The sequence below is a fragment of the Pleurodeles waltl genome, chromosome 4_1 (genome assembly GCF_031143425.1).
Source record: "Pleurodeles waltl isolate 20211129_DDA chromosome 4_1, aPleWal1.hap1.20221129, whole genome shotgun sequence".
In the NCBI taxonomy this organism is placed as follows: domain Eukaryota; kingdom Metazoa; phylum Chordata; class Amphibia; order Caudata; family Salamandridae; genus Pleurodeles; species Pleurodeles waltl.
Genome location: NC_090442.1, coordinates 859835823 through 859850738, shown reverse-complemented (window position 1 = coordinate 859850738; position 14916 = coordinate 859835823). Strand labels below are relative to the sequence as shown.

Here is a 14916-nt window from a genome sequence, read left to right as displayed (position 1 = left end):
AAAAAGGGTGGAAAATAAAATCAAAAAAAGTAGTCACAAAATGACAGAGGTCGCTCCAGATCCACACTGTTGGAACGGACAAAAGAAACTGATGTCAGCACACCTACATCCATGTAATTTCCGATGCAGATGATGCCGGCATGGAGGAGTTCGGCACCATCTACCTGCAAACAGAGGTACTGCTCAAGATTCTCTGAATCCAGTCTGACGCCTGGAAGGTATTCTAAGATGAAGAATTTGTGGTTAGAAGTCTCTATCATAGGAAGTCCTGCCAAAGGCAGCAGACTTTCCTCTCAGCATTTAAATGTGCAAAATGACGAAATTGCAATCTCTTTTTCTTATAGCAAAAGAGACAGCATTTTCACACACAAAAATGGTATGATGCCGGAAATATTGGAGGAAGTATGCAGCGGTCCAAGGGACATCTGTCTGCTCCACTAAGTCCCATACTGCTCATGAACAACATAACAGCTGTCCTTCATGGAAAGTTTTCACTTGTGACTAAGTACTAACTCTTTGATGCAATTGTACCCTGTCTATTATCTGAGACCACAATAGAGGTTATAAACTATAAATGCATGCTATTGAGCATTACTAGGAAGGGGATGCGAGTAAGGCTCATTGCATTTTTTTTCTTAATTAAGCCGAAGCTTTTGAAATTAGTTTAAATAAAACAAAAACATGTCAATAAAATGTGGCACCTGCTCATCTTTTCCTCTGCCTTCAATATATCTGTTCTACCAGTGAATGCACTGAAAGTATAGCGATCCCCACCAGATATCAGCGACCAGGGATCTTTGATTTTTGCAGGTGGTGGGCCACCAGGAAAGAACGGGCCAGGGTCTCTGGGCGCTGAAATGCTGGCAGAGGTACACCTGACTCCAGGACAAGGGCGAAGGGTACTCTCCTCGCTGCTGTCCGATGGCATCTGCACCCCACTACATTTCTCATAGTTTAACAAAAAAACAGATTGACAGACACTACTTACACGTCCGACTGGAACATCTTCACAGGTTCCTTATCAGGCCTCGCTTTCCTACGGATTTGGAATGAATCACTATCTGGAAATTTTCAAATCTCATTTCCCTGTTTGACTACGCATGTAGGCCCATATTTATACTTTTTAGCGCCGCATTTGCGCCTCTTTTTTGCGCCGTTTCTGCGTCAAAAAATGACGCAAACGCGGCACTAAAAAAGTATAAATATAGGCCTTAATTTTGGTGCATTGCTCATGTTTTCTTTTTCATTTGTGAGGCCTGCACATTTCTTCACAGTAGGCTTTAAACTTGCGTGATGGGTTTATGCGTTAGGCCCTTTGTTCCTTGTCAAACAAATTTGAATCTCCCGTTGACATTCCACTTGTTGGTTAAATAACAAAGCCATAGTTAATTAGGATGGTGCTCTACCACAATATCGATCCTGAGAAATGTCAAGGAACTTACAATGGCTCCCGAAATATCATCAGCGTGGAGTTAATGTCGATATTTTAGGAGTGAACGTAATGGTAACGATATATTTGTAGACGTATATTTTGAAAATCGATAGGGTGACATACATTCATTTGGAGCATACAGCCGAGTCTTCTAACAGTAACAGTTCATGTTGGGAAAGTAATTATACATTAGAGGTGCATTTTAAATGTTCTGTTTATTGATTTGTTTTCCTGAATTACAAAAACAATGCAGTGCTCCGTGTGGTATGTTCATATATAAAATGTAGAATATGCCAATTCCAACAAAACAAATAATGCAGTTAGGATTTAAGTCCCATGGATCTCTGTTTTCCTCATTTGTGTTTTCTTGATTATATACGAGCTTTAGATTCTAAATGGAAATAGAAAGATGAATGAAAGGAAAGACCATTTACTACTGGAGAATAAGTACATTTTCCAACGATTTAAATAGATGTCATATTGTACATACTGTTACACCTAGTATCTGATGATGAATTGTAATATTTCCTAAATGCATATTCATTGAAGCCATGTATTAGATTAAGAAGCACATTAGTTGTACCCGGGAAAAATAAAGGCTGATTAGAAAATACTCATACACGCATCAACATTCTTCGACTGAAACAGACTTATGCTAGATAATAACATTTATCATTCATGTTATGTGTCAGTTGTTTGTCTTCAATTTTGTGACTGTATGTTCCAGAGAATGAAGCTTCTTGTCACAAGTTACAAAGAGCAGTGTGTTCGGTGAATTCACTAAAGGCCTGCTTTAGATCTTGGTGGAGGAGCTACTCTGTCACAAAAGTGGCGATATCCCTTCCGCTGTATTATGATTTCATTATATCCTATGGAAGTTATAGTAGGGCGGAAGGAATAACCATCAGATTTGTGACAGAGTAACCCGGCCACCAAGATCTAAATAAGGCCCTAAATGTCTTTAATATTGGTGTCCTGTAAAATGTACTGAGCATGTAAGATAATGCATTACCACATAGACTGCCATGTATCTATCCCAACACTGAATGAAGGCGATAGGGGGCATATACCCAAAGCTGTTTGGTGGATATATTCACCAAAAGAGTGTAACTCGCACACAAAATGAGCATGATCTTTAGTGTTAAAAAAATTATGGGTTACACCCCCACATAAATGATACTATGCGTGTAAACCATGCTGTCCTTAGTAATGAATGCACATAAAAGCTGACGTGAACTCTGTGATTGGTGCATGAAGGAGCGGCCAAGCAAGGCATCCACGTTGGCATTCAAGCCCATACATAGTCTGATACACAATTTAAGCGCACAATTTCTTAAGTATGCCCTGGTGGAAAAGCAGTCTAGCTGCTTTACCCTACAGTACCTTAGGAATCTTCGTTGGACGGATTTGAGGAAAGTAACATGAATTCCAGAAGCTTTTCCTAAAACGAGCAATCTCTTATTGAAATACAAAATCGTGTTTTCGCTTTACACTTTGCCATCTGCAAGGTTGTTGTCAACTCTAGAAGCAAAAGCGTGGCCTGCTAAAAATGTTCCACGTTTCTATGACTCCTAAATAATTCCTTGAGTGTCTTACAGTGACTATGTGGAAATGCCTGGCTGTAGCATAGGTACAGATGTAGCAGATTCCAACCACAAAACGAGTCCCAAAATATCTACATCATAAATATGCGTTTATACCGGTTTTCCAAACTATTTTCGTAATTTGTTCTAGTGTTCCATTTGGCACTCATGAACACACTAGGGGAACTGACGTGTGCGCCAATGCCTTGTGCACACAATAAGATTCATGTGTACATGCTATTTTACACGCTTGCCCCCAGGCAGATGCTGCACTCAGGGCATAGCAGACACAGCTTCCAGTCCATCACTCCTTCACAGAGCGATGCTTTGGCCTCTGCACCTGGCCGGCCCTGCACTTCACTGTTCCCACTGTAATACCAGTGGTGGAGTTCCGATTTACATCCCAACCCTAACTTAGTGACAGGAACGAAGATAAAGTATTAATAGGTACGAGACCTTTAAGGACCGTAGCTTAAATACTGCTCAGCGGTGGCGTGCACAGGTGGCCTTCAGCCTGAGGACATTATCAAACCCACATCACATGCACACGTGACTCATTGGGGATAAGCTGTAACAAGAAACTACTATTTTTGTATGCATGGGGGCCATACAGAATTACAACAAGGACAGCTCCCCTGCTCAGCAAACCACCTTCTAGTTCTTATTTGTCAATCAGGACGAGGCAACAGACAATGTCTAGGCAACAGAAAATGGCGTTGCATTATCATGATATGGATTTTGCCCAAAAATGTTTAATACTATTTTCCATGCAACATATATTGAAAGTAAGGAAAATAGTCTACTGGAAGTGTATTTTGCAGGGATTTAGGAATTGTTAGCAGGACAACATATTTGATATGTAGATTCGCATTACATTTAGAGGTTATTCTAGTAGACTTTTTTTGGGTGGACGCGTAGTAGATTTTTGGAGTCGATAATATGGTAATGATCAATTAACTCGCATTTTTTAAAACCTTTGTGAATAAGCACCACAAAACTACATCATTAATATATAATTATTTTCCTATGCCTATATTCCAGAAAAATTAGAATATACAGCAAATGCCAGGCATTATCCTAGCCACTTTAATAACAGCCATATGTATTTATCTTTTCCGCAATGTTTGTCCACACAATAGAACAAAATGTATTTTGAAGTTAAAGTTAATGTTGTTTGGATAGTTCCAAACATTTAAAAATTATTATCATAATATATCACAATAGAATTGCTCCAATGCATGAATGTACATTCATCTGAGACTTTTTGGTAAGGAAATGTAGCTTCTGTTCACTTCTTCATAAAAGACATCCACCAGTACACTCTCCAAATATATTATAGGTTGAAACCATTCACACAGAGCCTACCCCATGCCCAAACAACACTAAACATTGGCAAAATGTAGGTGGTGGTTCCTAATACTGTCCAGTTAAAGTTTTTCTTTGATGCGATTGCAGTGCACTTCTTGTAAAAGAGCTTAGGTTGTATGCGAGGAAAATGTTAGAACTAATGGTGTGTCTGTCCTCAAGGATTTAATCGTTGGATTAGTGCATTGCCCTCTTCAGAACAACTTACACTGCATGAATCTTATGTTTATATATTGTGAGTCAACACATTTGTGGGGTATGAGCTTAAAGATCTTGCTCTGTGTCCATCGTAAAAGTGCAGAACATCCACAAGTATGCACACCTAGAACAGAAGTGGTTGAATCCCTCTAGAAATGCAGTAGTAGTAGTCCTCTGAAGCTCGAAATGGAGTCCTTTTTATCTCTTAAACAATTTCGTATCGATTTATAATGACCGTGACGTCACACTGGAGTTCTGGTTCATGTTGAATGACATGAAATTACAAAACGTTGTCAGTGCACCAATCCAACCGAAATTTCCACTTGTCTACTTCTCGGGTGGGTTATAATTCTTGCCGTGAAATCATTTCCCTATCCCTCAGGTCGATTTTACGTGATTAGTACAATGTTCTTGTAAAAGTATCCCACGTACAAAAAAAACACAAGAGGTGCACCAAATGTTTAATTCCACTGACAGGAACAGTCCACTGGCTCTTGCAGGACGTAGATGACTTCGGTGCCATTTCCTGAGCAGTATAGTGGCACGGTAAGATTCTGCACTCCAACCTCACGACAACATTTGCAGAATCTTAAATGGCTATCGATATTGACGTTGAAAATTGTCGCTGAAGGACATTTCCCATCACAAGAGGCCACATTGACCTGTATCGCCCAAAAAAAGATAAAAACGACAGTCACACTTCACAATTTAAGGTTTAATTTGCAGTTTAGCAGTTCTTTAAAATGTGTTTTTTTCTAAGGGTCAGCTATTGTTTTAGATATCACCCGATGTTTCTGAAAGTTGTCAATAAATTAACTAGTTACTTCTTAACTTTATTGGTATGTATTTCCGCTCCTTCCCTAATATTTTATTTTTGTTACTTTCATCAACAGTTTTGTAATTTTTCTTTCAGCATTGTACATCTTTAATTTGTCTATAATTTGATTTTACATTAAAAACAAGTATTTACGGTTTTCAACTCTAGGTAAACTCGTAGAATTCTCAGTTCCCTCTAAGCATATTGCAGCTCCTCCTGTGAATGATGCATGCTTACTTATTACTTTGGGCCTCATCTGGAGTTTGGTGGCCTGCGAGTGATGCCATAAATTGATGGTGTTCCTGCCCCTTCATACTTGTTGATCCCCTGGCTTAGGTTTCTTCACCATTAGAAATCTGTCACCTGGCTAACCAGGGCGCGGTTAACACCACCGAATTAGGGTGTGGCAGCCGTCACTTATTTTCCCTCCCTGGGTCAAGCTAGTGAGGCACAGCAGATCTGAGCAGGGGAAGTTATCAATGGCCTTAAACGAAGGAAGTCAGGACGACTGCACGTATGTTTTTCTGAAGCAAACTCCAGCTTACTGGCATGGTAGGGAGGCAGCCACCAGACCAAAAGCCAGTTCTGACTGGTACGTCCTCTTAACTTATGGGCTCTTAATGTATATATCATATTATCGTTCAAGGCAGCCAGCTGTAGCCACACCATGGATATTTTTAAAGGCAAACACATTTATTTGTAGGGGGGACTACGCAGCGTTATGTTAGCCTTTGATTACCTCTGCAGGCCAACTCAAATTAAGCAAACAATGAATAGGACTTGCACATACTAATGGCAAGGCAACAACAGGGGCATAGCTCGCTCCGTAAAAACTAGGGGTGTGAGCTTCAGATTTCCCAACAATCAAGCTGGCATATTTGTATAACATGCATTATCTGAGAAGCAGGGCATGAAGGGGGCTTAAAGGGGAGTGGAAAGGGAGAGCATTGTGGATTGTTAGAGGTATTTAAAACAAAATATTTTGTAAAATAGCCACCAATTTTCAAGAACTACAAAACAGAGGCAAGAGTGTGAGTGTTTTAGTTTGTGTGTGCATGTAAAAGCCCCAAGTGAAATCCGACCGATATCTCACCAAAACCGAATGAAAGCGCCTGTTCTACAGAATACATTTACTAAAGGGGTGTTAACGCCCCAGACACCCCCAACCCCACCAAAGCTATGCCCCTATAGGCAACAAAGATTATGGTGTATGCTAGATGGCAGCTGCTCGCTACACAATGGGTCAGGCTCGTTCTTGTATTCTTATACTTCAGTACTATGAAATACAATATAGTAGTTTGATTTGATCCACTTACCGGAGTTTGACTAATACAATCGTGCTTCCTTATGGTTGTTCTAACCATAGTTTTCTGGCAGATTTTTTCTTCCTGTTTGCCTTATAAAAGAAATATATAATTTAGTCTACAATATGTATAGAACAGCAGATTCAATAACGTGATACAGCAATATATTTCTCAATGGCATGGTTCATTAAAAAATGCCACTCCAATAAATGTTGCCAATTATTTGCTATATATCAACACAAAATCATTCTATGGGTACAATATGAATAATTCATAATATTCATAATATTGCATGTAAATATTAAAACATATTTCACAGAGTACTTTAAGACATTTTAAATATGCACATGACTGCTTTATTTAGGACATGTTAAATATTGTATTATTGCACAAGGTATATAGAACGACAAACTCACAACATTGGGCAAAAAAAAATCCCTTACATCTGGTCACGGACTAGTGCATCATTTTCACATGGACAACAAGAAGATAAAACTTTTGCAATTTTTATTACTATCGAAATATGATTTACATCGGTTTAATGAAGATGGTCTCTCTTGTCTGGGATTCCAGTGCTTCATGAAAATAACTTGTTAACACAATTGTTGGTTAAGTTCAGACGTGCAATGCAGTTCAGTGGATATGCTTAATCTGCATGGATTCTAGTTTCCCGCAATACACATAAACAACCAGTCTGCCCCAAATTCTTTAGCTAGCTCATTAGTTTTCAAGGTAACAAGAACTGACAAGTATGCTGTGTCCAAATCATGAGTGCGCTTAAAGTCTAATCGGCAAATTTAAAATAAATAGGCCTTATTTAGAGTTTGGCTATCCCAACCACCAAATTACTAGTGCCATAGGCTATAATGCACCTGTAATATAAGGAATGGGGCAGCTGCTGCATTTGCAATGGAGTATACCATCTGCCAAGTTTTAAATATTACCTACTGCCTTTTCAAGGAGGATAGTGGGGAATGTCATTCTGTGCACCTGTTATTTGAGATGAGTAAGGAATCCAGCATAACATTTTAGAGTAGTGCAGGAAATGCATAATATTAGGGCTAACGACTGGGGCCTAATGTTTATGAGGTAAGAAAAAGGCAATGTGCCTTTGTTTTGCAATAAAAATAAATTGATTTGCACTATTGTGATTTGGGGTTCAAGAGTCAGATCAACGTCTGACAGGATGTCAAGAATCTACATTTCAGTAATGACTGAAAGAACCTAGCCAAAGTGGTACTAATGTCACAGCTATAGCTATCCTTGAAGTCATAGAAAAAAAACTAACTGTGTTATGATGTTTAAACTGCAGCGAGCAAGAACAAAGTGGCTTCTGAACAGCAGCTAGTCATAGCCACTGCTCAAAGATTTTGAGATCATTACCTATGATGCAATTTTGTGTGTTGCCGGCGTAGAGCATGGAAATATGAATGTTTACATATAAATTCACAAAAAAAGGTCACAGGGATGTTATAGGTAGGTTTACATTTTATATGCACAAACCTTAGAAATACAAGTTATAGTTATACTTATCTCAAGAAACTATAACTTGTGCCCTAAGGTAACTATATATTCCGCACCCCTGCCATGCACAATTTTCTCATCAATAATTTTATTGCAGATGTTGCAGTTATATTATGAATGATGTTATAGAAGATTTCATTATATGCAATATGTGGGATAAGTATCAATGTGTGGTGAGGTCACGAGTTATAGTTTCTTGAGATAAATATACCTGTAAATGTTGAATTTCTATGGTTTTATGAGTGTTAAATATGAACCTAACTATAAGACCCTGTTACCTTTGTTTTTTTATTGAATTTCTAAAGTATTTTAATATTCTATTTCATAACTATAACGTCCCTGTCACCTTTGTTTTTTTACAGTGAATTTCTAGTTTTTTTTTTTTTTTACTTTATGTAACATTTAATTGCCTTATGAAAACCCAACCCTCCCCAGGGTTTGGCCTACAGCCAAACCCTCCAGCCAACCCCCCCATAGGCACCCAACCCTGCAGCACACAAGGCCTTCAGCTGTGTGCAGCGGGGGTTGGCATCAGGGCCAGGTCTGCAGCCAGGCTCTGGGGCCAACACCAATAGGCACCCAACCCTCTGCCTTTGGCCGTGCATGCAAGAGGGTCAGCCTTCCGACATGCACAGCAGGGATTGGCTGCAGAGCCTGTAGCTACCCCCCGCAGGCACCCAACTCTGCTCCACACAAGGCAAGCTCTGTGGCCAGCCCCCCATCTGCAGGCAACCCGGGAGAGGGCACACAGCCCCCCGAGCCAATAAGGGCCCAGGGACCCCATCCTCACAGCCTAAGGTACCTACACTTGCACCCCCCCCGCCATGAACAGCTTTTTTCTTAATTAATTTAGCTGCTAATGCTTCATTTATATTTTGAGTAACTTTATAGAAGTTATCATGAGTGCTGTAATATCTGGGGTAATTAGCAGTGCATGGCAAGGGCGTGAGTTATAGATACCTTAGGTCACGAGTTATAGTTACTTGAAATACTTTTGTGCGTGAAATTCAGAATCTAACTAAAATATCTCTGTAACCTTTGATTTTCAAAGTGAATTTCTAAGGTGTTTTGTTTCTAGTTCCTAACTATAACATCCATGTAACAATTGTTTTTTCAGTGAATTTCTGTGTTTTTTTTTAACATAAAGTAATTTTCATCACTATACTTTAAAGCAGTGGTTCCCAACCTGTGGGCCAGGGAACCCTGGGGGTCCGCGAAGCCTCCTCAGGGGGTCCGCAGCTGATTAAAAAATGTAATAATATTAGGTCCCAGCTATCAGTACTGACTCCTTGGGGGTCCCCGTGTTCCAATAATGATTCAGTGGGGGTCCCCGGGCTCCAGTATTGATAAAATAGGGGTCCACAGAAGTCAAAATGTTGGGAACCACTGCTTTAAAGCAACCACCGCAAAAACATAGCCTACGGCCAGTCCCTGCATCCACCTTCTCTAACCACCCAACCCAAAAGCTGCACACTGCCTTTGGCCATGCACAAAAGCAGTTGGTCGGAGGGCCTGTCTCTCTGGGTGTGTGAATAAGTGTGAGAGGGTACCTCTGGGTGTGAGAGTGGCTGTGAAAGTGTTTGTCCCAGTGTGAGAATGGGTGTGAGAGGGTCTATGTGGGTGAAAGCGTCTGATTGTGCTCCATTAGATGAAAGATGCATTCACCTCCAGAAAAGGATTTCAGATCATTTTTCAATATGGGATTGCGAAGTCAACACTTGCTCTGCCTTCATAAAGCCCAGGAGTTAAGATCATTTGACCTTTCCAGAAATGGAGCTTCAAATGGGGGACCTGCTACATTTATATTTGTAAGTGCTTACTGTTATGATTTCATTTTTGTGAAATGAGCATCATGGCCAGAACGGAAGCTCACCTGCTTGTTTATCCAACAAGAGTTCGTAGCTTGTACAAAATATCTACTCAAATGGAGCACTTTCTACTGGTTACTTAGGAAGTGCTACCTAATTGGTTTTATGACCTGAATGGGGGAGGGGGCAGCGTGACCCCGCTCCCCCTACCGATTTCAGCCCTGGGGACCCCATCTCCCAGGGACAACTACAATTCTTAGGGGGGTATGCCATGCAACCCCCTCCCCTGGCTGATTTTGGCACCAGGGACCCCATCCCCTGGGGCCCCAGTCTTAATATATTAATTTTGGGAGGAAGGAGGAGGACCGTGTGGCCGCCCTCCCTCAGCCGATTTCAGTTCAGGGGACCCCATCACATGGAGCCTGGCCTTAAGATATATATATCTTTGTTTTTAGATGGTGGGAGGCATGCTGACACCCTCCCCTGGCTCATTCCTGCCCCAGTGACCCCATCCCCTTGAGGCCCAGCCTTTTTGATACGATGTGCGACTCCCCTCTCCAGCCGATTTCAACCCAGGGGACCTATATCCCCCAGGGCCCAGTGTTAATAATTATTTTACTTGGGAAGGGAGCTGCTGTGGCCCCCTACCCCCAGCTGATTTTGGCCCCAGGGCCCAGTCCTTTAATATTTTTTTTTTTTCAGAAGGAAATGCCCCCCTGGACAATATTGGCAATGGAACTCCATCCCCAAGGGCCTGGTCATCTGTCCTGGGTGCCCTGCAGGTCATCCAGTGTGCAATGGGACTACAGGGGGAGCCTGAAGGGCCACATGGTCCTAGCTGGCTCCCCACCTCCTGCAGGAGTTGGCATTGCTGTTACAGAGAGGGAGCTGCTAAAGATTAAGTTCCCTCTCTGTAAGAGCAATTGTTTCCTCTATGTCCCTGCCAACAACTTTGCAGGCAGGGAAACAGAGGAAACCTCCACTTCCAGCAAGTGAGAGCTGCTTGACAGCTCTCACTTTCTGTAACCAGAATGTTTGCTCTAACTTGGTGGGAGCTGTCAGAGCTCCTGCCAATTCAGAGCAACCAGCTATTTCCCTGGGGTGAGCATGCTGGGACATAGCAGGAGCCGGTCCTGGGGTGGCAGTCCCTAGGGCCGACATCTACGCTCCTCAAGGGGGGGGGGTCATGTGGCTCGCCTTCAGTATATTTAAGTTGGCAATGGGGAGATGGTGGCTTCTAGGGCCGGAGGGCTGCAACAGACCCCCTTCATTATTTTATTGCCGTTCTAGGGAAGTGGTGGTCCCCGGGGTTGCAGTGGCGGGGCTGTACTGGCCCCCCTGCACAAGCTTGATTTTTAGCTCTGGGAGGTAGCAGTCCACAGGACTTTGGGTGAGGCCATATGGGCCTTGTCAGAAGATTACCAATTGAATCAAACTTCCACAGGAGCAAATGCCTTTTACCTAACTCCCTCCAACAGATGCGTGCGCAGACCTTAAATGATTATCTGAACCCTGCATCTGCTAAGGAAAAAGGGGAATGGGAATAGAAAAAGAGAGACCGCCTCCAGATCCAGTTACTGTCTGTCTTTCCCACTTGAAGGTAGGATATTCTGTGTGTGCTTCTATAAACTACCACCTTTCTTCTTTTGGGGATTTTTTTAAGGGAAGGACCTGCAGTGGGGTGATAAGAACATAAATGAGTACATCCTTACTGTGCATTCAACTGTTCAGTCATTCTCATTCACCCAATGCAATCGCTCTCCTAACCTGAATCTTTTGAGAGACTAGCTTCTCTCTCTAAAAGAACAATGTTATCTCAGAATCTTCTTTTCTCCTGAAGTCAGAGGATAAATCCAAGGCTCTCTGATGTAACAGTCCAAAAGTTCACAAATGTACAATTTATTATTGTCTAGTACAGAAATAGAAACCTCCTTCTCTAAGTTCGGATTTCTCTATCTCAGTCTCTAAGGCATCAGTCTGAGTTCTGAGGTTTGTCTCTTAAGAGTGATGAGTCTGCAAGGTGAATAGGTTTAATATATATATATATATATATATGAATGTAACTATGTATGTATATATACTGTATATATATGTATAAATACATATATATATATATATACACACACACATATATACACATAATATATATATATATATATATATATATATATATATATATATATATACAGGGAGTGCAGAATTATTAGGCAAGTTGTATTTTTGAGGATTAATTTTATTATTGAACAACAACCATGTTCTCAATGAACCCAAAAAACTCATTAATATCAAAGCTGAATATTTTTGGAAGTAGTTTTTAGTTTGTTTTTAGTTTTAGCTATGTTAGGGGGATATCTGTGTGTGCAGGTGACTATTACTGTGCATAATTATTAGGCAACTTAACAAAAAAAAATATATACCCATTTCAATTATTTATTATTACCAGTGAAACCAATATAACATCTCAACATTCACAAATATACATTTCTGACATTCAAAAACAAAACAAAAACAAATCAGTGACCAATATAGCCACCTTTATTTGCAAGGACACTCAAAAGCCTGCCATCCATGGATTCTGTCAGTGTTTTGATCTGTTCACCATCAACATTGCGTGCAGCAGCAACCACAGCCTCCCAGACACTGTTCAGAGAGGTGTACTGTTTTCCCTCCTTGTAAGTCTCACATTTGATGATGGACCACAGGTTCTCAATGGGGTTCAGATCAGGTGAACAAGGAGGCCATGTCATTAGATTTCCTTCTTTTATACCCTTTCTTGCCAGCCACGCTGTGGAGTACTTGGACGCGTGTGATGGAGCATTGTCCTGCATGCGAATCATGTTTTCTTGAAGGATGCAGACTTCTTCCTGTACCACTGCTTGAAGAAGGTGTCTTCCAGGAACTGGCAGTAGGACTGGGAGTTGAGCTTGACTCCATCCTCAACCCGAAAAGGCCCCACAAGCTCATCTTTGATGATACCAGCCCAAACCAGTACTCCACCTCCACCTTGCTGGCGTCTGAGTCGGACTGGAGCTCTCTGCCCTTTACCAATCCAGCCACGGGCCCATCCATCTGGCCCATCAAGACTCACTCTCATTTCATCAGTCCATAAAACCTTAGAAAAATCAGTCTTGAGATATTTCTTGGCCCAGTCTTGACGTTTCAGCTTGTGTGTCTTGTTCAGTGGTGGTCGTCTTTCAGCCTTTCTTACCTTGGCCATGTCTCTGAGTATTGCACACCTTGTGCTTTTGGGCACTCCAGTGATGTTGCAGCTCTGAAATATGGCCAAACTGGTGGCATCGTGGCAGCTGCACGCTTGACTTTTCTCAGTTCATGGGCAGTTATTTTGCGCCTTGGTTTTTCCACACGCTTCTTGCGACCCTGTTGACTATTTTGAATGAAACGCTTGATTGTTCGATGATCACGCTTCAGAAGCTTTGCAATTTTAAGAGTGCTGCATCCCTCTGCAAGATATCTCACTATTTTTGACTTTTCTGAGCCTGTCAAGTCCTTCTTTTGACCCATTTTGCCAAAGGAAAGGAAGTTGCCTAATAATTATGCACACCTGATATAGGGTGTTGATGTCATTAGACCACACCCCTTCTCATTACAGAGATGCACATCACCTAATATGCTTAATTGGTAGTAGGCTTTCGAGCCTATACAGCTTGGAGTAAGACAACATGCATAAAGAGGATGATGTGGTCAAAATACTCATTTGCCTAATAATTCTGCACTCCCTGTATATATATATATATATGTATATTGGCAAGTCTGGGAATTATATGGAAGGATTCCGTACTGCATTTGCTTGAAGTTCGGTTGAGCCAGAATAAATTCTCCTCAGAAAGCCAATAGCCAGTTGCTGGAAGAAGGAAAAAATGTAGCTTATCCAAAAGGGAAAAAAAATCCCTGGTGTGCACACCGTACCGGGAAAAAAAGATTAACTACTCAATACTGAATGAATTTTCAATGAAGCCAAGCACCACAGGAACACTGCTCATTCTCCTCAAGATGACAGTTGAAGTGCACGACTCCCTGAGAGGACCAGCTGGAAGAAAGCTACTGCACAAGACTAAAGTAGAAACACTAGAGCGCGGACCTCACAAAGATCTGGGGCCACCATCTTGAGTGGCAATGAAACCTGAGGAGGCTAGTTCTAGGAAAAGCCTCCGCAAGGATGCCACTACAACCAATGTAGGTACAGAGAAAAGGGGAATTGCTTTTGCTGAGGGAAGAACCTTACAATGTTGGCAATAGTTTTCCTGACAGGCCTCACCCATATAAAATAAACGGTTTGCCCCGGGGAGGTGGTAGTCTATGGGGTGTGGATGGGCTGCATAGCCCCCCGTATATATGTCTGTGTAATCACCCCAGAGAGGTGGTGGTGCCCAAGGCTGATATAAGCCCAAAGATAGGGGCCCGTGCCCCCCTCCTTTCTCAATCCCCGCAGGACATGGCCCACCCGGGGGTCAAAGAAAAGGATGGGAGACTGCCCTTTTTTAAAAAAGGACCTGGAAACATGGATTTTGCCAAGATTTAAAATAAAAATGCTTTTAAGCCTTGGTTGGGATTTGGCTGAAGCTGAGTGCCAAGATTGCTACCAACGCTTCCTTGTTGAAGTGATGCCAGCCAATCAGATATCAGCATGGGGGCAGTCGGATTCATGGATGATCCACGTCCCTAGATACCTATATTTTTAAAACTCCAATATCTCTAAACTACTGAAAGGATTTACAAAAAGCACGCTTTCTGGACCAGGAGCTTGCTTTCTGTCAAAGTTGGTGTCATTTCGTTCAGCAGTTCGGGCTACAGTCGTGTTCAAACATTTGAAAAATTCCACTGATGTAGAACAGGAAAAAGGTGTTTTGTGACTCCTACCTTTTTC

General features: G+C 41.6%; 1 protein-coding gene across 1 annotated transcript in view; it reads right to left on the bottom strand.

Moving 5' to 3' along the window:
• Positions 1 to 1629: 1629 nt before the first annotated feature.
• Positions 1630 to 14916, bottom strand: part of OTOGL (otogelin like) — a 1080166-nt gene continuing 1066879 nt past the window's right edge. Inside the window, exons 54-55 of the mRNA XM_069227564.1 lie at positions 6712 to 6791; positions 1630 to 5240 (exon numbers count right to left, since the gene is read on the bottom strand). Coding sequence (XP_069083665.1) covers positions 5040 to 5240; positions 6712 to 6791 — 281 coding nt within the window. The 3' untranslated portion in view covers positions 1630 to 5039. The remainder of the gene's footprint in view (positions 5241 to 6711; positions 6792 to 14916) is intronic.